Raw genomic sequence first — 23,942 nt, forward strand, 5'->3', positions numbered from 1 at the left:
ATCGGGAAAGGAAAAGCTGTCGCTCGTGCGACGTCTTCGCGACCGCGATGTGAGAATACGGCGGTTTTAGACGTTCGATTAATCTTAGATAGATCCAAAAAGGACGAGTGAATATAAGGAACGAGCGACGGCGTATTACTACATATTGACGTGCATCTCAGATCGCAGCATGGCGGGGATATCCTTCGAGGATATTCCGCGTTATTCGAAGACCCTCTCGAAGAGCCTCTTCGGGTTTAAGTGGCTTTGCACGAGCGGGTATTGTGGATCTCTAATTTATGACGGAAGCGGTATGCGAAAGGAATTTCTATGGCAGCTCGCAAGGACCTCCTGCAACGTGTTACCTGAGAGGTAACGGGAGAACGGCCGAAGCGCCCGTCCGTGTGAATTATTCGACTAAAGAACGGCGAAACGGCCCTCCCATAATTCCCGAAAGAACGCCCCGCGGCGCAGGTGCTAATTATTTTGCAGGACTAATTATCGAAATAGCTGCCTCCTCGGCTCCAAGAACTTAAAGGGGAGAGACATCGCGCGTGCCAAACTCAATTCTCAGCTTGCGCGCAAGGGAGAGAGAACGGCTCACACGTTTTTTTCTATTATCTCTACTGGGCGGATCTTCTTTCTTTCTTTCTTTCTTTCTTTCTTTCTTTCTTTCTCCTTTTTTTGTTTACTTCTCATAAGATCGCTCCTACGTGACGTTCCATTGTGACGATTATGAAATGCTGTAATGACGCGACGTCGTCACGGGAAACGTATGACAATTCTCAAAGACTATAAGCTTCTCCCTTTTTTCAGAATTGGGTCATCTCAGAGAGTTCTACTTTAACAAAACCGTCGGTTTCTCCCCATAATCCCTTCTTTCTGCTGGATTCCCGAGCGGGGATGCATATACATACACAGCCGCGTGGTTATAAATGCTCGCTTCAACGTTCGCAGGCTGTTATAGCATTACTTAAACTGACTCGATGCTCCTTAGAATAAAGTATCTTATTACCAAGTTCGTTGTAAATATCTTATTGCCGGTCATTAAAATGGTTAAGCTTGGCGTCTCTCTCGGAATTCAAATGCAAAGAGCAAATTACAATCCGCCGACGAAACTTTGCTATGGCTTTTTAAACGTGCGGCATTGCATGAAAATATAATACCAAGATAAATAATTTTAAGGGCGCGTAGAGTTTATGTTTATGGAAAATTTAAGATCTTCATCGCTTTTCTCGTGCAACAAAACGAAAGCAAAAATGTACCTGAAAAATTGAAAGATTAATAATTTAAACGCTCTTTCGAAGCGAGCTTAATTTACTTTTTCACGAGAAAACGTTTCGCTGTCGTTACCACGTTATTATTTTAAAATATTGATAATATCGCGAGTGCTCTCGCACACTTCGAGAGAGAGAGAGAGAGAGAGAGAGAGAGGGAGGGGGGGGAGAGAGAGAGAAATAACCCGTAGATTTCGCAGGAACATCGAGAGAGAAAGGGACAGAGCATCTCTAATGTAAGAGCGCAATCGACTAACGCGTTTGTAATCCTCGAAAACCGCGACTTACGTTACAGAGAACTTACACGAGCGTGATTTTAAGCCTGGCGCGAAATTCTCGCCCGTTCTTAGTTTTGGTATGAATAGTTATTCCGACAAGGCAGTGCTCTGATTCAGGCGATATATCTACATCTCTGAAGCAGCATTACAACAGAGAGTGGTCGCGTATAATGAAGTGTACACGTGCAATGTGGCGCAACGCGCCACTCCCGCGCCGCTCTCTTGATAATGCTCCTGCATATGTATTTCTAACGAATCTCAGAAACGTTGCGCGAATATCTCGTGTTTTCTAGGCCGTAAATATACCCTGTGTCAAGTCGTTGGATATAAATCATAGCGCGGTCGGGCAGAATTGTAGAAAGAAATCTAAGCTAAGAAGCCCCGCTCTGCCAACATCGGCGGGTCCGGCCACAACAATCTTTTTCCACTGTCTCTCTTTTCCCCTCTGCTGCTCTGACCACGACTGTCATTTTCTACCGAGTCTTTTTCGGACCGCGAAAGGATCCGACCGTAACTGTCTTTCTACCAGTTTCTACTTCCACAGCACTTGCTCCCTTGCAGATTCTTTTCTTTAACGCACGAATGCGCGCGTCTTTCGCCAATCGCTAATTGCATTCTTGTGTATAATACATAAGAGAAACGTATACTCTTAACACATAATAAGAATAAAACAAGAGAATATGTAAGAAACCTCTAGCCAACACTGGCTGTCTGACCGTAACTGGCGTTTTCTACTGTTTCTTTTACCGTTGCCGGGCTGACCGCAACTATCTATTTCTACTGATTCTTTCGCTACGGCATTTACTCTTTTAGGTCTTCCAGATTCTTTCTTTCGAGGTACAAACGCGCGCATGCTTTGCCAACCACTAATTGCATTTCCACGTGTACTATATAAGAAACAAACGTGACGTAAGCAATAATATTTAATCAAGTTCAATTCCGAGTAGTAGTTAACGTGTTATTAATTGTAAGAAATCGTGATATATATATATATAACACATCACTCAATAAGTTCGTAGGATGACATATAAATGGCGTTACTATTGACAAATCCATATGATTTTTAGGAAGTACTAACTTTCAAATGATATGTGTCAAAATTTCATGACAATCGGACTTCAATGTCATGACAAGGCTTCAGTTTCGGCAATCACTTCTTCATTGGAGCCGAATCTCTTTCCCTGGAGCTTTCCCTGCCGATTTGACTCTGGAGTGTAGTGATGGATCCATGTTTCATCCATTGTCACATACCGCATCAAAAAATCCTTTTTATCACGCTGAAACAGCTCCACACAGCCCGCTGAATCGTCGACGCGTTGCTAAAACGAGTCGACGTCGTGCGTCATTAAAACCACTGTAACTTTTGAACTAAACGTCCGATTGTCATGAAATTTTGACACGTATCATTTGAAGGTTAGTACTTCCTAAAAATCATATGGATTTGTCGATAGTAGCGCCATTTATATGTCATCCTACGAACTTATTGAGTGATGTGTTACATATATACATCGAGGTATGGTCTTTGCAAAATTTACCCAGCACCCAGAATAAAATGACTAAATTACGGATTCTTCCCGTTTCAGTAAATCTAAATTTAAACATCGTACCGTGACCAGTGTGACTCAAAGCAGATCGTAAAACGACACTTACCCGCCTCGTGAACGGCGCGTTTCCTTCATTTTATATACACCGACCCGAGACAAGAGTATATTTTAATATACAGGAGCCGATACCTTATCGTTATCTTTTTTCACGTGCGAGCGCGCTACGTCACACGATAAAGCCCGACCCGCAAAAATGGAGCGTACGATCGCCGGCCGCCGGTCGAAAACGTCCGGGAAAAGTTGCGCGCGGAAAAGTTTCCCGTATATAGGTCGTCGAAAAATTCTCGGCCACGCCGCGAGTCCTCCCGGTGTGTCTGCCAACCGCAACGTTAGCGAAAGTTCGCCAGCACGCCGGTGAGCCGCGAGCGCAGCTTTGAGAGTCTCTGTCGCGCGCAGCTTTTCATTAAACGCGCATCGTCTTAGTCCGCCCGTCGTTCACATTTTCGCTGCATTCGGCAGAAGAGGGAGAGAGAGAGAGAGAGAGAGAGAGAGAGAGAGAGAGAGAGAGAGAGAGAGAGAGAGGGGTTAAAAAAAAAAGGAAGAAGAGAAAAAGAGAGACACAGTACCGTGGGCGCAATTTCGACGGACGTTTCGCGTCTACCACGCGCACCACGTGCGGTACTCGCGCGTGCACTTAGCGGAATATAAATTTAACGGGTCACGTTCGAGCTCTCCCCTTTTTTACACGCGCCACCAGTGCCGCACATAAAAGCGCTTGCACGTAAGAGAGTCGACAGTCAGCCGTACGTTTCGCTATCAATTACAGAAACGAATCCTCCCCTCCGACGCCGGGACGGAGAAGCGCCGGACGTTCTGCGATGGCCGCCATCGTTGCCGCTAACGGCGCGCGAGGGTAGTAACGATCGACTAGTATGAGGTGTCGGGTGCTTCGACTGCGAGAGACGAGCGTGCGAATGCGAACGTACGCCTTAGCGCGACGCTACGCTGACTTCCGTGCTCGTCGAATTGCACGGCTTCGTCCGAAAATCCAATACGTTCAATTCCGATGGTCCAACACGCCTCAGTAATTTGAACATGGGTCTAAATGGATCCGCCGTAAGACCGTCCATTTCAGGCTAGTTTGGCGCGTGCAAATCCAATTTCTCGATGACGCTCACGCGCGCTCGCAATTAGAATAGAAACCATTATATATCATTGTCGCGGGAATGGTCGGAAATTTTACTCGATTCCGTCATAAATCGTGCAGAAAGAATGAAGAGAGTGGACCGACTTCTCGCGCAAGTCCGGAGCGTGACTCATCCCCCGCGTAATTTCGTGTCCGCCATTGTGCCATGGAGCAGAAATTGTATCTTCAAGCGAATCGCTTTCCTTCTCACTTTCTTTGTTTTTCTCTATTCTCTTTTCATGATTAGAAAATTATCACTTGAGCAAATCTTAGAGCAGCGCAGCACTTGAGGTGCTTAAGGTAACATCTCGTTGTCACCCGATCAGAAGTGAAACTTTCATTCGCTCGGTGCCGTCGGTATTGAAATGTCAGATATCCGCCACAATTTGTATAAATATTTCGATAATTCTACACAATATCTATACAACCCTCAGTGTATGTGCAAACGCGTTTAATCTAAGAACGTGCGTTTTCCTGTGTTGCAGGTTCGTCAACGATCAAGGAACGCAATCACTTCATAAACCCGGCGCAGCGATGGTGGTCATCAACATATAAACAGTGCATAGATTGGATCCCTGTGGGCCAATTCTAAGCTCAGGTCGGTTGAAACACTTGTTGAACGTAGCGAACTCCTAATAATCCCCTAACCAAATTGTATGCTTCGTATAATCCAGCGTCGCTTCGCGATGGCGCGAGATTACACGCGTGACGTCGTGCAAAATTTCGCGATTGAATTACCGTATCGTCACTCGGCGACCAGTGAATTTCGGGGATCGGTACGTGTGGATCCGCGACGGGTGGACCGGGCTGAACGTACGAAAGCATAAAACACGCACGGTAAAATTCCGTCTCACTGAATTATCGCGCAAAGACAGAAATTCTTATTCCCCCATCTGCGCGGACAAAATTCCGTCGCCGAATCGTATTAAAACTTTCGCGTGGTTACGCCGCATAAATGAAAACATCTTAAATCTCCGAGTCACCTCTCGCCGCTTATATTCCTCGGCTTTTAATGAATACCTATGTCTTCGCGACCGCATAATCCACGCGTCTAATTTCCAGGTCTCTGCATTTTTTGAATCACCCGGCGGAAGAACGCGTGCGCGCGCGCGCGCTAGAAAGAGAGAGAGAGAGAAAATAAAAATCCCCGCAATAATACAACATTGCGCAATTCCTGCGGACTTTACAATTCACAAGGCGGTGTGTACATATCGCGGAAGCGCAAGCGAGCGAGCGAGCGTGCGCACGTACACGGACGCAGGACACAAAAGCGAAACAGTAGTTACAGCAAACGAGTCCCGAGATTGCGGCCGGGAAGCCGGCGGCGCGGGCTCACGTATGTGGCCGGTTGCGCGACTCGTTAAAAGTGCAGCGCGGCGTAGCTAAACTCCAGAAGTCAATAAAGAGATAGTGCACAGTCGCAGGAGCAACAAAATATTTCACGTTAAACTGGCGCGAGTGACCCCGGAGGCGAAGTTTGCCGAGTAATATTAGATTACGGCCGGCAACGTGAACGTTTTCGTACGTCACGCCGTACATTATCGATGCTTTTACCGCTAACGACGCTTTTAGGGGCCGCTTTTCGAAAGTATGTGTATCTGTGTGTGTGTGTGTGTGTGTGTGTTTATGTGTGTGTCTGCGCGCGCTCGCGCATAATATTCGTTTTCCGCGATTCCGCGACGCGACGCGAGACTCTTTTCTTCGGACTCTGCGAAACGACCATCATTGTCTTCGTGGGATCGCGGATACTCGAGACTCGAGACGCATCTTTAATAACGTGAATATATCGCGTGCACGAGCTGCCAAAGTTCTAGGGACGTGGTGTATCGACGGGCAACAGCTGGGGCATTAACCTGAATACATGCATAGATACCGAGTTCGGAGCCGTCAATAAAAGAATCCTCCGGCTCCGCCGGCCTAACTCACCATTATCGATCCGCCGCTATAAGGGATTATACTTGATGTTATTAAAATTCCCCCATCCGAGAACGAAGACGAGCGCCGACGGGACACGTGCTATCCGATGTGGGATCAATATAGGAATCCTTTTTTTAGATTGATCGAAGATAGTACGGCGATCAAGTGTGACGACGAAACTCGGAGCGCACGTCGAGAGATGCTCTCTCAAGGTCACGAAGATAGAACGTTACGTGGTTGCAAGCAACTGATTTCCTTGAAGTTAAATGTGTACCAGGGAGAGGAAGAGAGAAGGAGAGAGAGAGAGAGAGAGAGAGAGAGAGAGAGAGAGAGAGAGAGAGAGAGAGAGAGAGAGAGAGAGAGAGAGAGAGAGAGAGAGAGAGAGAGAGAGAGAGAGAGGGCAAGAGAGAAAACGAGAGCGTTAAAGAAACAGAAAGGCGCGCGTGTGGCGTAGTCGCGTAGACCTAAATATAAACGGACGTCATCTTTATTTTTACACTCATCCCATTGATAACGAAACGATCCCGAATATTTCATCAATGAAACACATTTCCATTGACTGACGGACGGGAATTGTACGGAATTACCGTGGCCGGGCTTAGGGAAAACAGTCGCTTTCTGCAAGCCGCTGCCGGCGCAAAAGTAAATACCGGCGAAAGGACTCACCGCAGGACTCGCAGCAGCTTTCGGAGTCTGCCGCCTTAATCCCGTTGAGTGTGTGATTACGCTGCTCCGTGCGCCGCTAACAAGCGACGAGCGCCATCGCGACGCCTCCGTTACATTTTCTGATACGTGAACTATATTGTCCCGAAGTTCCCGGCGCCGTATACGCGACGCCCGGCTAAAGGAGCTATTAAAGCATGCGCGAGCGAGGGACGGCGAAGTGTCTGTCATCTCGCGTTTAATTAATTACACGCGAACTTACACGTCGCGCGAGCGCGCGCGTGTTTGCCCCGACCGCGGCCTGGCCTGGCGGGTTTACAACGTCCGCGCAACGTTACAAGTGGCGGCACGCCACGATACCGCCCCGCCTCTGTATAATTAGATTTATGCTCACACTTTGATACCGCTTAATTCTTCGCGCCGTAACGGCCGGCGCATAGTTACAGTTACATTAGCCTAATACGGGGCCAAAGGATAAACGGAGAAAGAGGGCAGATGGATGGAGAGAAATGGAGAGGGTGTGTGCGAGAGTAGGAGAGAGAGAGAGAGAGAGAGAGAGAGAGAGAGAGAGAGGAGGGGGGAAGGAGGGAGAAATGGACAGGAACGGAGACTCACGCCAAAATGCGAATATCTACCGGTCCGTGTAAGCGCGCATTAGCCCCTCGTGTAATTATAACGCTGCAATTAGTCAGCTCGAAAATGCGCCCGCGTATTACAGCGCGCGGTGACGTACGAATCTCCTCTCTCTCTCTCTCTCTCTCTCTCTCTCTCTCTCTCTCTCTCTCTCTCTCCCCCCCCCTCTCTCTCTCTCGGTCTCCCTCTCTCTCTCTCTCTCTCTCTCCCCCTCACTCCGGGCTCTCGCTTCTCCTTTGCCGAGCGGCAATCCTGCGGTCGCTGCAGCTGAAAGTTTTATGAGCCGACGTTTCCGCATGCCGTCTTCCGCAACCACCCGGTGCGCGTCCTCCGTACACGGAGGAAAAGAATGTCGTTCGCGTGCGCGCGCGCGCACACTTACGGTGTCTCTCTGGGAGGATTCTTTCGCTCGCCGAACTTTCAAACACTGGCCCTTGTGTAACGCGAGACTAAAAATTAATCTTACCTCTGTCTCCCTTGAATTATTACGTTTCTTCAATTACTTTCTGTTCGTGTTTGCCGCTGCTTTTTCATCTCAGTACGCGCGCGCGCGCACGACGAAAGAGTCTCTCTTGTCTCGGTGGAAACGGTGCGACGAATGTTTTAATCGGTTAAGTCGTTGTTCAGGTCGACCGTTTGATGCGAAATTACTGCCCGATATTTTTTAATGTGATTGCGCGCCGTATAAACACTGAAGTGTCGATTAATCAGTTAAAACTCCAGTTATTCCCGACCAAACACACACACACACACGGTGAAATCTATATCGAGGACAGCGATATGAGCGATGTACCCGCAAGCATAATTCGGGAGAGAATTCGTAATTCTGCCAAAACGATCCGTCCATCCATCCATCCAACAGTTCGTCGGTCCATCTCTCTACCTCCATCTATTCGGCAGTGCTGTATACAAAATCCGCAATCGCGTTTATTGCCGATGAGAGCGAATTAGCCTAATGCAATATCGAGTTCTTCGGTTGTGCGAAAAATAACGTAATTCGATACACGACCAATCGCGCCAACGCGATATAGCGTCTGCGATTTTCGCCGTAACACCGCGAGGAATGCATAACGATCCTTCAAACATAATCGTGTTGCAGGGTCCTCGATGCGTCCCGGTAAAAAATACAAAATAAATTGACCACCACTTGTTGTTCAGCAGGGGGAAAGAGGGGATGGGGAGGGAAAGGCCGACCATCAAACTGTCCAATTCGGGGCGTCGACGAGTTCACGTACATGTCAATGAATCTCTTTTCAATCATAACCCTTCATCATTTCAAATCTCGTCCATAAAGTTCGGACGAGCCAATCGAGTCCAGTCGTTTCACGTGTCGGAAAAAGTTTATGCACAATCTCGAGAAACGCGTGAAAATGCAGACCACTTCCCGCTTTCTCGTGTTCCCGCAGAAAATTACACACGATCGGCTCCTTATGTCTCCTATCGGTCCGAATCGGTACGGGAAAGGCAATTTTCTCCGAAGGGCTTCGTAAAGAGGCAGACGTAAATCGAAAATACATTTCCCCTTCGAACCTCCGTGACCTTTCGTTCGCGATTAACTTGCGAGAGGTAAATTTAGATTTGTCACGGAGATATTAAATATATCATACATATAAATGTTACGCAGATATTGAGTCTCGAAGTGGTAGGGTCGCAGAGAATCGAGAAATCCATACATATCTCTTTGCACGAAGAAAATGATACGTTGAAATTCACGACTGACTTCCCAAACACACGCGCCCATCTGTTTCTCCATTTCCAATTTCAATTTCTATTTAGTCGACAGGACGAAATTGATTTCACTTTCTAAGTACAGGAAAGAGCTGCACGAGAGAGAGAGAGAGAGAGAGAGAGAGAGAGAGAGAGAGAGAGAGAGAGAGAGAGAGAGAGAGAGAAAGAAATAATCGTCATCAATCGTAGGAACGTCATACTTGAAACCCGGCACGCTCGTCCTTTCCCAAGCACTCTAGGGTTCTCGAAACCGCTCACATTTAGATACCCGAGTACGCTCTTCTCGATGAAACACTTGTGCCCCAGCAGCTTGCAAAAAGCTGCTTTATTTCTCCCGCCCGTCGCGATTGAATCGCGATCGATTTCGCGACACCCCGACCTCGCACCTCAAGCACGCGTCGCAGCCTCGCGTCGTGAACCGAACGAACGTTTCCATTCGGTGGCGGCCGATAATCTCGACGATTATCACATGTTATCCACATGGGGTCGTGATTATCGTACGCGCGCGCGCGTTCCCACTCGATAACGATCGTGCGGGTACGACCATGCCGCGTACGAGCGATTACGCGAGCAACGATCCGAGGCAGGATCGCCGTTTATGCCGCGATGTGAGTACCTTCGGCGGCAGGACGACGGGAACGAGGTGAATGCCGGGCCCGTCGACGCTCGTCATGCCGCGCGTTACGCCCGGAACGTCATCCACGCGCCATGCGAGAGTCTCGCATGCGGCTAATCTGATACCTAGGTTAGGTCGACCCTATGGGAGAGTTACACACGCGGTCCTTTGAGACACTCCGAGTGAGCGCGCTTTTTAAACCCAAATTGGTTAGCGCGTGTGAATGTTAGTCACGCCTTTCTTCGAGAAACATTTCTTGATCAGCTGCTGCTGTCACACGCGGAGGGAAAAGTTCTCCCTTTGAAGTTTCACTCTTTAATGCGTTCAGTGGTTTGTCTCGCTTGGCAACATCGAAGGATATTCTAAAAATTTCGCAAAAGGCTGCGCCGAGGAACGCGCAGCCGTTGCCGAAGCTCGCGTACTTGAACGCGCTATTAACTCGTACGGCTAATCGGCTTAACGCGCTCTTTGATATTCACCCTGCAAAGCACCGCTTTCCCGATAACGTATCGTACGATGTTATCGTTAACGCTTGATTGTTCTTACCCGAATATCAGCGCTTGTAAAATCAGTGACACCTCACGATCCTTCCCCCTCGAGATGCCGGGGGGAACCGTTTCGCCGCTTCGACATGTTTGATTGACCCTGAAAGGGCGCGCACTGCTAATCTTCGATTATTCCCGACCGGATGTCTGGAGGCTAAAATCCTCAGATCTTGATTGACAATCGTATTTCAGATTAAGCGACGGTAATTGGAACAATTCACGTCTGTACGGATTCCGTAAAATCGTCGGAATAGCTCGTTATATAACCACCTCGGGGACGAATCGAGGACCGGTGAAGTAATATCGTATTACATCGGAATACCTGTTGCGTTGCTCTCATTGGCCACACTCGTTCGCGATTCACTGACGAAAACTAGCGAATTGTAGCCACGAGACTTTTACGAGCGGTCTATATTGAGTGAACCGATTAGCGTTCTCTCTTACTTTGCTCAGATACTCTCTTACTTTGCTCAATACTTGCGATAACTGGCTTTCGAGAATATCGCTGCTTCATATTTTGCCACGCAAGGGGCAATATTAATTTTATGCTCGTTAAATAAAACATCAAAGAGAGAGAGAGAGAGAGAGAGAGAGAGAGAAGAGCATGTGTCTACGTGAAATATTCTCCCTCAGACTGATTAAATATTTGATTAAATATATGATTAATAATTAATTGAATTCAATAAATCAACGCAACGGTAAAAACTTAAAAATATATCTGCATCTTTACACAAATATTTTTACACGTATCTCTCTAGATTTTTTCTCTGCTGATAAAATGTTTGTTACGATGTTAACCGAATATTACACGAGCAATTTCCCGAGTTTTCACGACGCGAGCGCAAAGAGGGAAACTGGAAATTCTTGTACCGAAAATCCTGGGAGCAATTTTGCCTTGACAGAGGCGCGCACGATGAAAATCTTTTTCTCAATAATCGCGTAACATTCGCAAAGTGTCGAAATGTTTTATAAAATGTATTGCTCCATAGCTGCCGCGTAGTATTCTACGTGGCAGGCGCGCTGTTTCGCCAATTTCGGGATCAGTTTGCCCTGTTTTCTCATCGCCTTAGCGCAAAACGGAGCTGAAACTTTTCGCCGGGGAAAACGAATCTAAGTTGTAAATAATCTTACGCGACAGCGCAATGGAGCGACATCGACGCGAAAACGCGAGATATGAATGGCGGAGAAATTAATGATACCTCTCTCTCTCTCTCTCTCTCTCTCTCTCTCTCTCTCTCTCTCTCTCTCTCTCTCTCTCTCTCTCTCGTGCATACAATGAGCGCGACTCTCCTCCTGTGTTTCGCCCGTCTTATAATATACACATGCACCCCGTGTATGGGCGGACTTGAAACGCGCACGGAAATAAATCCAGCGTTCCGCACGAGCGCTTACCGAAACGTTGCGCTGTTATGTCGGTATGATTGCATTGTGAAACTTTTCCCCGGATTTCGCATGCATACATCCTAATATAGTTGACTGCCTTTGCGTGACCCATTTTGTCGGAGGAGAGAAAGGAGAGAAAGAGTAAACAAACCGGTGTGAATACAAAGAGAGCGAACGTGCTTTTCAACGAATCGCCGCTTTATTCAAAAGTATCGTGCCCGCGCGACGTTGATGCATGCTAATGATAAATTTTCCAATTTTCAATGCGCCCGCGAAATAACTACGTACTCGCGAGAGAGTTATCGCTTCTTTCCTCGCAAGCCGCGCGCGGCCGTTCAACGAGCGGAAATTCCGTGACTGCGTTTTATTTTATTAAGATGCGCGCGCGCGTCCTTTGTCGCCGCGAACGCGCTATTTCGCGGATCGCGGATCGCGCGAATGGAACATTATCGGTCGGCTGGCGGTAAGTACTTTTACGAAAATCATATTTACTGCAAGGGAATTGCAAGGCCGTACGGCCGGTGCGTGGCCGTTCTCCCGACGTTGCTCCGCTCGACGATCCATTCGACAATGCGATCGCGGCCGATTCCGCTCTCGTTAGCGAGACTCGCGAGCGATTTTTCGCACATTCAACGACTCGCCGTCGCGCGTCGCCTTGCCAAACACAGCACGGTGTTTCGCAAAATCCGGAACGCGCGGAATTAAGATCGCTTGAGCATGTCGGCCGAATGCACAAAGCAATGTTGCGACGCGAGGTGAGAAAAATTTTTGGCTTCCGATTTCATCGAGAGCAACAGGTAAAGAGGAAGCGCGCTATGGCAGGCGAGAGAGATGAGCACTGGTAAGTGCTCTATCTTGCCTGCCGCGTACACGAAGAGTGCACGAGTGTGTGTCTGGAAATTGATTTTTCCAGAGAGAGTTCCAGAAGCCTCGGCGATTCATCCCCGAGTCGCAGCTCGAGTCTCGCGATATCTCGCGATTCAAGCGGCCAAGTTTCACGTGCGACCAAGTACGACTGTGCAAATTTGCAAACCTGCGATTCATATGAGGTGGAATACGCTCGCGTCTTTTTACGAACGTTTGCGCTGGTATTGTGTGAGATATCCTCGGCGAGGCTTTCGCGAGAGCGCGGAGAGCGTCCCCGATCGCGGACTAGAGCTTCGGTCTTCGCAAACACGAAACGTGAACGTATTACGGCGCGCTATGGCGCGATCTAATTTCCGATAACAAATTCAAGATACGTTCCTATATTCGCCGCCCGTTATTTTCTAGCTGGTTGTTTGTTCGCTGCTTTTTTAGCTCCGTTTACGATTGTCCTAACAATAAATACGAAATATGAGAATTACGCAACATGGCGATTTTCGGTCGGATAAGTTGAACAAATGTTACCGACACGCCGGCGCAAAGTAATCGAAAAGCGATATCGCAGGGAGCTTCCCCTAGGAAAGCTTGTTCAAATATAATCGCAGCGGCTAGTGTCATTTAAAGTTTTAAGCACCTCCCTTTCCCTCATCGTACGGAAAATTGCATTATACAAAGAAATGGCGATCATAAATACTTTCGCAGTATTCCTATTAATTCAATGACGCCCCACGCGTATAACGTATAACTCGCTAAGTTTCTAAATCGAGACGGCTCCGATCCCATCGAGAATTGGGGGTAAATCGCTGAAGCGGCTTCTTAACTATGGGAAAATTGTTTCCTCGCGAACGAAGAAAGTTTTAAGCGTCGATTAGTGTCCGGCGAATCCGCGCCGTGAATATCAATCAGAAGATATCGTGTCTAGTCCGATTTTACGATTTCCCGATCAATACCGCACGAGACGAGACTAAAGCAAAGAAAAAGATATGAATATTTCTTTCAAGAACTTTTTCTTACGTTCGCGTCAGACGAATGACTTTTTGTCTGTCTTGGGGCTCTCTCTCTCTCTCTCTCTCTCTCTCTCTCTCTCTCTCTTTATTCGGGTATCCTAACCGGGCATGTCAAAGTTGTCTCCTTTGTTACGCGAAAATCGGTATAGTAGTCACATAATTTCCAAGTCGAAATTTGGATTCTAGATTAATCTTGCAAATATCGCGAAAGATCAATGGAACATCTTGGAATATAAATTAAGCTACTACCTTATCTTAATGGTACTACAAATGGTAACTTATCACCGTTGTTTTTATAGTGAAAGGACTGAAGAAGCACGTGCTTAAATAATTATTTAATGTTTAATTATATCTCAGTATTTCACCCGCGTTTAATATTTATTTTATTCAATTTCAATCAACACACACAATGCGTTGATTGTATAACTTACATAACTGCAAATGCAATATGTATGATAAGCAAATATTAAATAATTAATATTCATGATTAAAACAAATGGTCTGTTTTGTAATCTTTTTATTTTATTATTTCATTCACTGGTGGTTGAAATTTTGATAGAATTCGGATATTCTAAAGGGACGAAAACAAATGATTTGTAAGAGCGGAAATATTAAATTATTTTCAAGTGAGTTCTTCCTGAAGCATTTGCAAAACGCATGGTAAATAATCATTTATAGCATCGAGAACAATAGCCTACATAATGTTATACCGCGAAATTCCCTACTGCGCTTACAGATCTGACGGAACATGCATGAAGAATTCAAGTTTCGACTCTGATGTATGCGATATCTAACGTATTTATGGCGCTACGACTTTTATGGCGCTTCAGCTCGATAAAATACATTCGAGCGTGCTATCGGACAAGCTGAAGGAAATTTCGCGCGGTCATCTAAACTGAAATCAATCATGACGCAGCCCGGTTAGACACGTGCCGATGATATTTCGTGATTATCGTATTAAGTGACTATGATTAATGGGATATGATGGATCCGTTTCCAGAGACTACTGCTTGACAAACTGTCGGTACGATTTCGAGCAATTACACGCGCAGATAGCCTCCCGATATGTCAAAGCATCGAGAACACGTATCACGCCGATCGCCCGAAGACAGTGGATTTTGGAGCAACTGCCTATGCATGTGGGCAGTTGGGCGCCTCTAAGGTTACCGTGCAACACATATGCCTGCGCTTTAGGATTAGCATATAACATATGTGTCCTAGTTTCGCGATAATGATCCGTCACATTGATCCGCTCGGGCAAGAGGCCGTCTATGCCGAAGAAGCTCAGCTGAGAGACTCTTAATTATCTTAATCGCGAGGCAGGATCGCGTAGCAAAATTAATGAAAAATGCAACAAGTAGCAACGGGATATCGAGCGATCGGCGATTGGCGATCGGCAATATCGCCGTTAGATAATATTTGTTGGATATGCGATATTATCATTCAATATTATTGCACGGATTATAATTATGATGTGTTATTTGATATTATTACAGATACACGATGAGACTCGCGCAGAGAACTCTCCGTCTCTCTCTCTCTCTCTCTCTCTCTCTCTCTCGAAAATATGTAATCTCAACTGTAAGAGGAATAAAATAAAACGGAGAGAAACGCGTGAAAGATGAAATGGAAAGCTTATCGCGCGTGCTTTGCTAACCTCGGTTGTTACGAGTTGCTACATTTTACACTACAGGAGCGACTTATTAAAGTTTTATGACTGGAGGGATAAGTCAAGAGGGGGGAGGGGGGACCGCTACGGCGCGTATCTCGCGCTGAGCAAGTAACAGAACCAGTAAAGGAAAGGGTTTCGTGAGCGCGAATCTCCCTTTCGGTCTCTCATCGAGAACTGAGATTCTTCACGGCGATTCACCACTGCGATCGTCTCGTCGACGATGCGACGAGGCCAGTTTCCCAGCTGCAAGATACGATATACACCTCGGTCTTGCATTACGTGATGACGAAAACCCCCACATACCTTATCGAGTTACGTTGGCTCCGCAAACGCATAATGTAACGTGGTTATGATGCCGGAAAGTGCATAAGTGCAGTCAGGTGCAGCAAAGAGTATGCACACGGTACGTATGTATATTTTATGCTATGTACGTTGTATACCGCTTTGTCGTACACATTTGCCACCATATCGGTATACGCGGAGCTATAGCACGGCGGCAGTGTTTTCTCTCAATTTTCACGACGCGCACGGTTGAAAGCTTCGCGTGTAAGCTCGTCCAAAATGAGCTTGAAATAATCATGCTGCACCGCGCTACGGTATTCTCTTTAACATCGTAGGTTGAAAGAATTACGGTTACATGAAAATTTACTTGCGAAACTACGAAACGGCTTATTTAAATTTTCCAGGCGAATAAAATCCGAGATATCCGATTAAAACGGGAGAGGATGGCGGGCAGATGGATGGTCGCTTGAATTTTCAAGCGTATCAAAATTAAGTAACGACTAAATCTTATTAATAATGACGCAGTATCACGGCAAGATGTTCGCTATTCTGTCATGCTATTTTGAGCGTGAGAATCGCTTCCTGCTCCTCCCTACTCCCTTATCTCTCTCTCTCTCTCTCTCTCTCTCTCTCATATTTCTGCCAGGAGAGTCAGATAATTAGGATAAAATTCGCAAAGAGAATCGAGTCTATCTGCGCGTGGTTTGAGAAACTAATGCAATTTGACGTGAGCGATAATACGCGAAGCCATCCGAGCGAAAGAAGCGCCTAAAGGCGCTCGCATGTACAAGCAACAATTGCAACAAGCCGCGCAACGACGCACGAAATAATGCCGCTTATCTATTCCGGGCACTATATACGACGCGAGCTGAGCTTTTAATCTTATAAGCAGCATCTTATAGCCGCTGTTCCGTAGAAAGGAGATACGAGGTAGCGCGACAATGCCTAAAAAGCTCGGTCTTATCGAGTTCAAGCCGTCAACAGAGAGACTACATCCCCTGTCCGATACCGTGGGGGAAAATTATAACGAAAGCGCAATGATATTCCAAAGATATTCCGTTTGCTGTTTTCTCACTACTATCTTGGCTCTCCCAACGGCACGACATCTCGTCTCGTCTCGTCTCGCCTCGACCACCATCGCGTCTTCGTCGCATTTATCTCGATCACAATTTCGCGACTCTCGGCCGTCGACACTGTCGAATACCGCCACCGCCGTCGCGACGAAGCGTTCAAGCTGTCCAAGACGTTATTAATCGCCGTATCGTTTTAACCATGTCCGAGTAGAAAATTGAATTTCCTCGGCGTGCGATATATGTGTCGCCGGCACGCACGTCTTGATAAATCGTCATGAACTCTCGTCACTCGGTGTTATAATATGTCACCCGGAGAGTCGCCGCGATATGCGTATCTCTACGTACATTTATAATATTTTCAATCTACGTCACGTTCACCGTCGACGCGTAATAACGCGTCGAAAGTGTTTGGCATCCAGATATTACTGTCGCCCACTTGCCGAGAAATAAACGACGAGATCAATTCGCAGTCGTACGAGTAAGATCTACCTAATTTAGTTTATGCATTAGCAAGATGAAATTTAATGTATCGAATTGATTAAAGCGTAATCAGTTGCGATGCACGTAAAGTAAAATATCATGTCAAATAAATATTAAAATCAGGAAACCTGCTTCGACAAGGCAAGGATGAAATTTTTAGGAAGAAGGAAACGAGAAGGAGGCGGAGGAGAGGTCTGGCGACTGACAGCTGAGGAGGGGGAGGAATTCATTATTAATTAAGAAGGGAGCTTCCTTTTTCATGAAAAACTTGGCACTGTACTTTGTCCCTGCATACTTCACGAATACCCTGTATGAACTCGCAGTATAGACTGGCACTTTCCACTTGCTTTTATTGCAGCGCAAGGGAGGACGGCCGTAAGATGCACGAAGAAGGAAACAGAATGAGAGAGAAAAACGGTTAATGTGATGTACAGTCTATGAAAAAGCGGGAGAAGACCGGTGGAAATTCTCGCGCAAATGATGACGGCGCGGGCGCGGGCGCGGGCGCGGCGCGTCTCGCTCGCCGCAAAACAATAGCGATATCTCGCGCGCGCAATGACGGGAACAGTCCCGAAGAAGATTTCAATGGACCGTGCTGTGAATCGTAGCCATCGCGAAATGACGACGATTACAACTCGTCGCGCCGTTCGTTATCGATTAAATCGGCGTATTGATGATGAATCAGTAACGCGCGTATATAAATAATAATAAATTATTAATGATTGCGTAACGAGCGTAGTAGCAACGGCACACAATTTAGACGTGAGAAAATGGTTCAATCGTGCGAGGATATATTACGAGGAGATAATCGCGCGCAAAATCAATCTCAGACCGAGCGCGTTAGTTCCCGGACACCCCGTATAGGAAAGGAGCATTAGACGGGAGAAGCTACATTTGCAATATTTCGTTTCGCGCGCTTCTACTCGCGCGCTTGATTCTACAACGACAGGCTTTCTCGGCTGGTCTTGGTTTTTATAGCCCCCCCCCCCCCCGGGTCGCCCGCCAAGCCAAGCACCGTGTGTCTCGCAGGGAAATTGCGTCCCGGTAGATACAGTCTATCTGCGTCAGACGCAGCGCCGTCTCAAAGTGAGATTCAAACGCCTGCCGAGCTTCTTAGTATGTATTCCCGCACGAACTCATCATCCGATACCACCGGCATACCTAACCGCCCTTCTTTTACATCGTGCTAGTAATTTCCTCGAGTTTCCTATATTAGCATCTCGCGCACGAACCCGCCGGTTTTTTGCCAAACCACTGCGCCCTGCAATCGACAAGCCGCTTCACCGCGCGCGAATACGTCGGATACGTCGAATGCGAAAGGTGTGCATAATCGTAGTCGGGAGGGAGCTGGAGCTGGGGAAGAGAGCGGATTAAGAATATCATTCTTAATCGTTTGATATATGTTTGATATATCTGACCGGCAAAACCGACTGGGATTTCTACCTCTTCTACCTCTACACGCGCCACGGCTTCGAATCGACCTCGATGACGATGCTATAATTCACAATAGCATTCGCGGACGGGAAATCCCATTGCCGACGAGAACGATCGAAAAATCGATCGAAAAATTGTGCACTCGCGGACGTGTAACATCTGCGAAATTCCCAATGCTGCGTCCTCTATGCGCGTTTCGTACGGAGAGCGTACGTAGATGTACGTAAAATCGCACGGCACATAAAATTGCAGATAGAATTCTGTCGCGAATTACGCAGATCGCGCAGAGAGCCGGAGCTTCAAATATCGATGGGCGATTTCCGTTCGTTACGCCGAACGCGGAGAGGTGACGTGCGTCTCTAAACGTTTCAACGTCTAGTCGGAGGTCTGATAACAATAACGCTGATGAGAAGCAAACTCAACTGCATGCGATGCAAAATGATACGTAAACCGTTCGTTACATGTAAACGTTGCTGATCCAGATCTGGCCGAGTTGTGTTGAACATGAGCAGCATCAAGCGCTACGTGCGCACATACTATATTTGCCGAGTCCGCCTATACAATAGGAGAGGACCCTAATTAAGATTAGACGGCCGATACGCTGGAATAAATCGAAATCGCGTATCTCGCCTGGACGTTAACGAGACTTTGTTGCGGAATCGTCGCGGAGGACAGAGGAAGCGGCGAAGGAGAAGGGAAGAAAAACCTAGGAAAACCGCGAAGAGGCAGTTGTGCATTTTTAAATTAAGGAATTACCGCGATTTATATTAAAAAGCGAGAAATTTAGATAACGGAAGCAATTTACGCGAGACACCTCTATAATCTTTCTCATTATCTCTCCGGATCGTTTATCACTTTTCTTTTTGGAGGCTGATAAAAGCTCTTCTTATATTCGACTCGCTTTTCGCCTCTTTTCGCAAACCAGCAAAGCCCGTTTAATCATTTTCGCTCCCGACATACCAACGACGGACTTTTGCCGAAAATACACGCGTGTAAATATACATGTATACGCCGCGGGCGGTTTTATTTATACGCGAAAATTCGAGTCTCGAAGCGAATTAAACACATAGCGGCGCTGCGGATGTGACAGACGACCCGCGATCGTGGCAGACAGAGAATACACAGCAATCATTCACGCAGAGAGCATTTAGCTCTCTCTCTCTCTCTCTCTCTCTCTCTCTCTCTCTCCCCCTCTGTCTCTCTGTCTCTATCCCTCTTCCCACCCGTTTCGAAACACTACCGCATATCATCTTAGCGTACTGCATGCGCGCAATTCCACTGTGCTAACATCGAAGCAGCGCCGCATTTAGGGATGTGTATCATCATAACAAACGTTCTGTTACCGTCGCGCGAGGTTTGTGCACTTCGTGCCGACGCGTTGCGATGATTTTTATTATTTAACAAGTACCTCGCGGCAAAGCATGCCTTCGCGGGCCCGCCGAATCGCGATAAAACTTTCAAATATGCGCATAAATCCGTGTCACGATCCGCGGCTGATAGGAATGCTATTTGCAACCCGCGCACACTTCATAAAAGCTTCCTCTCTCCCTGCACTCGATTTTCGCGTTAAGCAGAAATTTGTAGCTTTTTCCAAACCGAGGTAACATTGTAAGGTGACATTGTAGATATTTTGGCGATATTACGCGGCGCATACACGAAAATACACGATATTCTGTGTTTCTACGGAAATAAACGGAAAAACGTCGCGGATGAAGAGGACGAGAGAAAGCCGAACGAAAGCGAAATTTTGAAAAGTCGCGACGCCGAATAGCCGAGAGTAGCCGATACCTGTCTGAAAATCGCAATCATGCGCGTGTGGTGACACGAATATGCGAAATTTTAATCCGCCGTCAATACGTCGGCGTCGTGTGTCGACGTGGAAAAAAATATTCGTGATCGACAGGAGGGTACCGACCGTTACAATAACGCGTTTCATGTTATTGCAACAGCGTCGATAACAATCTAGGTCACGCCGGAAGATTTCGCTTATTCGTATAAAAAAGTGGATTGAACTTCAACAATTGCACGCGGAGGCAAATTGCAGCGAATCTCTGCGAAAATAGTTCCCGATAAACTGATGAAACCGCCGACCGAATCCCCGAATCTTGCCCAGTCCTTTCCCGTTGTCAGCGACGGGAACGCGCAAGCGATTCGATGTTGCGATCGATTGCGATAAGATTTGTAATTTTTGTAAGATGTTACGTTATCTCTTAAATAGATCTCGCTTTCGCGCTCGCGCTTACACATGTAGACGTAACATTACAACACTGCCGCTTCTCTTACATAAAGATCTTTTCTTATCAATCTCCACGTTTAATTAATCGCGCCGTGTTTCACCGCATCGCTCCACGTGGCGATTCTGATATTCGTGGTACACGAAGTCGATAACATATCCATACGTCTTGCCGCTCTCTAACCGACGCGAGTAGGCGGCAAATGAGCGGCCTTTAAAGGTCAGTCAGGCGCAACCTGAGCAGCGTGTCAATTTTCACCAATAAATATAGACTTCTGTCAGTATGCGAGTAATTAATATTGATGCGAATTCGATTCTATCCCGGCTTCAATCCCGGATTCGACGGTGCGATCCATCTCGCGGTTTTATATTGTGCTGGTGAGAGGAGAAAGATGGAGAGAGAGAGAGAGCGAGAGACAGAGAGAGAGAGAGAGAGAGAGAGAGAGAGAGAGAGAGAGAGAGAGAAAGAAAGAGAGAGAGAAAAATAAAAAAGGGAACGAGACAAAAGCAAGCGAGAGAGGCATGTGGTTAAAAGTCCCATTCTCCGTCTAGCGCACGACGCCTTTTTCTACTTGAATCGCGCCGGGCGGCCGGTGGAAGTGGAGGAGTCGACGAATAACGGAGACCCGTCGTTCTCGTAACGGCTGTCAATCCGAGTCGTGATTAGGAGAAGCAGAGAAAACGCTCGTCCTCGTGAGCTATTTTCGTCACGATCGCGTATAGGGACGCGTCGTCTTAAACGAGTCCCGTGAAAAATTCATCGACTATTAATCCCGGGGGTCGCTCGCGAAGTGAGTGAAGTCGCCCTGTTGTCCCCGTGGGAACCCATCGCGATTTTTTTCCTCCCACCGCACCACTTCGCCCCTTCGTTCCTTGTTACTATTCAATTCCAGTTGTACGTGGCAAAGGAGCGAGAGATCTACGTGTCCCGTCGGATTTAATTTAAAGTTTGTACGTTTCATTTCGCCGTTTGCGAGGGGGATCTTTACGCACGAACGAAACTTTTAACATTTACCGCAGGCAAACGGCGCCGGAAGTTTAGCGCGCAAACAAAGAATCCCGTGGCAGGTCGAGCCTAGCAGCAGGGAAGCTCGGACCAAGTTTTTCCTCACGGGTGTCACTCGTTGGCATTAGGAATTGCGAAATCCTTCGAGCGCGCACCGGCTGCTTGCAAATTTCTTTTTTTCTAATGTAGATTACAACCGATACGCGACACGCGATACACGTACGCCGTACTCTCTCTCTCTCTCTCTCTCTTCCTCTCTCTGTATTCTTTATATCACGCAAGAGTATACAAAATGCAGGTAACGTTGGTACTTTTATTTATTTTTTTCGTCGAGTCTTTTTGCCAAGCTCCCTGGCTCGAAACTCCCCCCCCCTTCCTCTCTTTCTTTCTCTCTCCCTCTTCTTCTCTTTGAGAATGAGTATTCTTAATAGTACGTACTTTCATGGTTTGCTCTCCGAGTACGTATAATACGACATCATGTTTGAATTTTAGAGAATGTTTCTGCTGCAGGCGGCCGTAAGTGCTCATTTCATCCTTTGTCCCTCGCGCGATTCTTATTCCCTGCACCAAGTTTCTAAAATCACCCGCTGGGTCGCGAAAATTAAGGGGAAAATCTCTCCTTGTCTCTTCTTTTTAAGAAAGTAATAATATTGCGTCGAGATATTCTCTGTGAGAGATATTCTTTTCGCTACAGCTTGTCCGTTACAGAAGCGTGCGCGCGCACACACACGCAACACACACAACAAACGTCAAATATTATTCCAGCTTTGCGGAATTCGATTTCGGCGCGCGGCAATTGAATTACCCGGTTACGGAAAAATACGATACGCGTGGATGCGCATCTATACACATTATCGCGCTTCGCAACTGACACGGGGAATTCGGATCCCCGCCGGCCGCCATTTCGTCGCGTCCCCGTACCCGTCACAATCTTCGTACACGTCAGTCGCGGGATTGCGATTCCCCGATATTTTACGCCATATCCGTGGGCGATTCTGCATACTATCTCTAGGCACGTTCGCGACGATAAGAAACAATGGAGCAACAATGGAACGGCGTTCAGCCCAATGTCTAAGGTCCGCGCTATTTCGAGGCGCGCGTAACTATTCGCGTCATGGAATGGGGGGATGCAGGATGCACGGCTCCTCGGAGTACTCCAGGAAGAATACGTACATGTATACACATAAATGTACATATTCATACACATATACATATACATATATACATACATATACATACAACAGAACGCCGCGCATTGTGCCGGGTGCTCTCACAAATGTCCGCGTAGTAAATAATGTTTATTTCACTGCGTCCCATCGTATCGACCGTGCGGTTTAGTCAAATAATACCGGGCTGCAATTAAGAGAATTCGAGTTTGGTGTGCCCGACGTTCTCCTGGAGCTTCCCCAATTAAATTGCGTTAAGTACTTCCTCGCACGCTCCCCGTTTGCCGATTCAACGGAGATAATCGTACAAATTGCGATCTAGACCTGAAAACGCGTGCGAAGCCAGCCGAATTCTTCGATGGCCTCATTCTGTGGACGCCACTCTTTCGCGCAAAACTAAAAGATATCAACGTGATGATGATCACGTCGTGAAGATTAAATAACGACGAAAGCCGGAGTAACATATAATGCGGTGTTGTTACGACAAAATTGTTTAAATGCGAGAATATTCGTCGAGTTTTTACAACTTTCTCTTTTATCGAATCCATTACGACGACATTTCCGACGATGCTACTTGGAAACGTGTGGAATGGAATAAATTCCACTCGACTCAAGTGCTCGCGCGTCGTTAGGGCGTATTTCGAATCGATTGAATAGGACTCTACTCTTCATATAACAAGTACGAGACACGAATCTCAAGATGAAGAACAGGACGCGACGTGGTTCGCGTCTTGCGCAATTCTTCGTCTCGAGAAGCGGGTGATTCTATCAATTCGCCGAAATGGAATTCAGCAGCCATCGTGCTAAATCACCGCCGCGCTCATAATTATTCCCGTTTGTCCCAAATTGACCTGGTACCTGTTGACCCTCAAGGATGATTTGCATCAACTTCATGCATACCTATCCATTCTCGAGGTGCGCCCGCGCGAGCGCAGAGCGAGTCGGGTATTTGGGTCACGACAGACAGAGTAATGGG

At 47.0% G+C, this 23,942-nt stretch overlaps 2 protein-coding genes across 2 annotated transcripts in view; one reads left to right on the forward strand and one right to left on the reverse strand.

Moving 5' to 3' along the window:
• Positions 1–23,942, forward strand: part of LOC112588422 (uncharacterized) — a 127,459-nt gene that overhangs the window by 91,249 nt on the left and 12,268 nt on the right. The window contains exon 4 of the mRNA XM_025298316.1: positions 4,750–4,862. Coding sequence (XP_025154101.1) covers positions 4,750–4,785 — 36 coding nt within the window. The 3' untranslated portion in view covers positions 4,786–4,862. The remainder of the gene's footprint in view (positions 1–4,749; positions 4,863–23,942) is intronic.
• Positions 1–23,942, reverse strand: part of LOC105184765 (uncharacterized) — a 55,807-nt gene that overhangs the window by 9,087 nt on the left and 22,778 nt on the right. The gene's annotated exons all lie outside the window — the stretch shown is intronic.

The sequence above is a fragment of the Harpegnathos saltator genome, unplaced genomic scaffold (assembly GCF_003227715.2).
Source record: "Harpegnathos saltator strain DR-91 unplaced genomic scaffold, Hsal_v8.6 scaffold213, whole genome shotgun sequence".
NCBI classification, from domain to species: Eukaryota; Metazoa; Arthropoda; class Insecta; order Hymenoptera; family Formicidae; genus Harpegnathos; species Harpegnathos saltator.